Below are 3829 nucleotides of genomic sequence, written 5' to 3' on the forward strand. Positions count from 1 at the left end.
TCTTGGCTGAAGAGGGAGGGGCCTCCTACCTCATCCTGTTGGGGGCCCAATTACACCAAATCTCAAAATACAAGTAAAAAAAAAAAATTTGGGCCTTCATATAAGATTTTTGTTGGGGCCCAGGACCCCAACCCCTCCTTACTGCGTCCGCCACTGATTAAAACCATATTAGAAACTTATTTAGGGTTGTAAAGAAAATAATACAGTTGATACCTGGTGGTGGTGGAATTGGCGGAGATGCCTGCAAAATTGGCGGTGGTGTTGGTGACGAAGATGGTGGTGGAGGGATGTCTAACGTACTCCCGTTATAAAATCGATTTATCTCGTATCTAAATTTACACATGGGTTGAAGAGATTGCCCTCCAATTGCCCCCCTAAACGAAATCACAGACCGATTGATTGCATCTTCCAAGCAACTACTGCACTGCCCCTCTGTTAAATCTGGAGTACACTGAACAAGCCCATAGATTCTTGTAAAATCCGGTGTCGTCGTGTTTCCGGTGGCAAACTTAATAAGCGGACCTCCTGCAGCTGCATCGAGTGTCAGCGGATTCATCAATGGTCGCAGTGCCCTATTGAACCCATCTTGATCCGACGCGTTTTGGGTGTTGAACAAAAACAGAGACGGCGGTCTTTGAGTGTTTCCCCAGAATAGTCTGATTGGAGTATCTCAACAAACAATAGTCGTAGTATCCTATTGCTTCCTTTTGGTTAGGGCAAAGTAGTCTTAAGTTTGAGAATGGAGTCATTTAGACAACTCCGACAGACATTTGGCTCCACGTCGCCTCTACAAAGGGCAATAGAGTTGACTGTATCGCTGCCTTGACCGGAGGAGAGATTGTAGAAACCAAAGCCGGAGTTGGTGGTGGGGAGGGCCAAGAGGGTGGCGGCGAGATTTCTTTCATATGTACCGTTTCTGGTAAAATTACCGGATTCTGTACAGTCATGGTAAATGAAATTGGGTTGAGCTAAAACGGTGGTATCGATTAAATACATAAAAACAAAAGAAAACCATAAGAGGAGTTTTCCGGCGAGTATGAACATGTTTTGTTGCGGCGGAGAAAGGGTTGAGATGGTCTCCAATTTAAGTAGTTTGGGTCCAAATTTAATGTATGTATTGACTAACTGTTTTTTTTCCATCCCTGTTGACTAACAACTAATCCACCTCATTCAATTGCCTAACAACTAATCCACCTCATTCAATTGCCTAAGCTTCACGTTTAGTCATAGGAATAGATCATATATATATATATATATATATATATATATATATACACCACGCAATGCAGCGGGATGTATGATTTCATTGTAAACAGAGAAAACACATTTGTACATAATGGCTTAGGGGATGTGTGGCATTTATTTTGAATGTATAGTCTAATTGATAAAAAGAACTTATGGCTGTTCACCGAACGTTTATTTAGTAAGTGTTTACCAGGTCAATTTACTTTGTCGGATGAACATGAAAACATAGAAAATCTTACCCGGTAAAAGTAATAGGAAGGATCAAGAGTCTTACCTTGTTAGCATTAGCAGATAAATTGTTGCATATAATACTATATTGATGAACTAAGGGGCCGTTTACCAAACGCTTACCCGGTTTTGCGTTTACCTAGTAACATTACCTCACCGGATAAATATAATAAGAACCAATAATCTTACCAGTGAGAGCGAGACAAAGATCAAAAATCTTACCCGATAGGTTAGAACGACGACTCTTACCACGGTAAGCGTTTACCGGGTTAATTATTATATACTATGTCGTTTTAGTGGACAAAAATCTTACCTGGTAAGTACATAATAGTGTTAAATTTTACTGGCCATACTTCCAGTTTTTCAAGAAATCTCCAACCTAGGAAGAAGCCGTAAACCAAATCAACATATTTATATTAGACAAAATATTGCTTAGTTGGTAGGTTGATTGAATTATCCAAACAACAAAAATACCATTTTAAATTTAATGTTTGTTTTTTCATTAAGTTTTCCATTAAGCTCATGTTTTTCCCAAAACTTTAACCAGTAGCTTCCTCCTAAGATGGGTTTATTCTCTTCTTCTGGAGATTCCTCTCAAAAAATCGATCAACCAACAAGAATAATCGAACCCAAAAAATGATCAATTAACAATAACAATCAATCTTTGAAATTGAAACATTTGTGTACTTAAAAATCAACAAGCAAGAAAGTTTTTCTTTTATCTATAAGAACCACCCATTGAAATAGCAGCCAACAATCATAATCACACGAAACATAGGAGCCAAAAGGGATACATGCAAATATATTCATATTGGTGAAAGAAAACCCCACAACAACAAAAATCAACTCCGATTCGTTATACGCAGCAATAAGTGATGGTTGAAAGAGCATCGTTGCAATCAAGCACCATTTGGTATGAAAACTGTTGGGCATTGGAAACCTAGTGTTTATACAATTCCAAATTAAAACATTTTTTTGATTCAATTCCAAATAAAGATTGTGTATCATGGATGTAAACAAAAAGCAAATGAAATTTTTTGGTCTAATTCCAAACTTGGAAGTCAATAAGATATGAATAAAAAAATCTTCAATTCCACACTTGGAACATGAACCAAGATTGTTACACACTTAAATCTAACCAAAATCTTTACACACCCATTAAACCTCACTAAAACCTTTTTAAGATAACCTTAATAAAGGATTTAAAGAGGAAATCATCACGTCTCTAGTTTTTAACAGGAGCTTGTCTTGTCCCTCCATCTCTATAGCAGACAATAAGTACTCATCATCAAAAGCCTCTAGAAAGAAAAAATAGGAAGTACCATGAGAAGCATGAAACCAAAATTCAATTTAGAAATACAAAGAAAGAACATATAAAACTACAAAGAAAAAGAAACCAAATAAAACAAAAAAAGTTATAGAATGGGTAAAAAATTGTTTGTGTGCCAACAGCACAGTTCTTGACATGTATTTGAAACTTACGTATTTTGGCCCATTAACCAATCAATTCGACCTACCTATTCTGCCACCTTTATGGCAACAACTTGAAAATAAAGTATTTCATGTGGTTAACAGGCATTGCTATACCTCGATTGAATTGGTTAACAAGCATTGCAAATAAAGTATTTCATGTGGTTAACACACACCTTTTTCAATTGATAAAAATGAAGACCAACATGAAAGCTTAGAGCCCCAACTTAGAGGCCGTTTACCGAATACTTATCCGGTAAACACTTACTGGTAAAATTTAACACTATCGTTTACTTACCGTGGTAAGATTTTAGTTTACTAAAACATTATCGCATAAAACATATTATCTGATATGCATTTACCATGGTAAGATTCGTCGCCCTCATTTACCAGGTAAGACTCTTAGTTCTTGTCTCGCTTTTACTGGGTAAGATTTTTAGTCACTACCGTATTCATCCGGTAAGATAATATGACTTGGTGTTCACTTATCCGAGTAAGGGTCTAGTAAACGACCCTGTTGGTCCCGTAAGGGTCTACAAGAATAGAAACAGTTTGTAGAAGGGGGGGATGAATACAAACACAGTATTTTCAAATTTAAAATATATATTGATAGAGAAGATCAATACAGATTTTACAAGACTGTTTGCGAAAAGATAAGGTAATGAAAACCTATCTAAACAATCTTTGGTTACACACAGAGCTTTAGCAAATATAAGAAAAGAGATTGCTAAAAAGAAAGATCCTTTACTTAAGCTAGAAGATGCTTGAAGTAAGAATAAGGTTAGAGAGAGATGCGCGCTCTCTACATGGAGAAGAAACACTTCTATTCATACCCAGTGCATTAAATGATCATTTAATGCAATATGGTAGGTTTAGAGTGTGTGTC

General features: G+C 36.6%; 1 protein-coding gene across 1 annotated transcript in view; it reads right to left on the reverse strand.

The window, feature by feature from the left end:
• Positions 1-1076, reverse strand: part of LOC112523290 (putative receptor-like protein kinase At4g00960) — an 8341-nt gene extending 7265 nt beyond the window's left edge. The window contains 3 exon segments of the mRNA XM_025132824.1: positions 220-646; positions 648-731; positions 733-1076. Coding sequence (XP_024988592.1) covers positions 220-646; positions 648-731; positions 733-1044 — 823 coding nt within the window. The 5' untranslated portion in view covers positions 1045-1076.
• Between the last annotated feature and the right edge of the window lie 2753 nt (positions 1077-3829).

The sequence above is a fragment of the Cynara cardunculus genome, assembly GCF_001531365.2.
Source record: "Cynara cardunculus var. scolymus isolate 2C chromosome LG 12, CcrdV1, whole genome shotgun sequence".
Classification (NCBI taxonomy): Eukaryota; Viridiplantae; Streptophyta; class Magnoliopsida; order Asterales; family Asteraceae; genus Cynara; species Cynara cardunculus.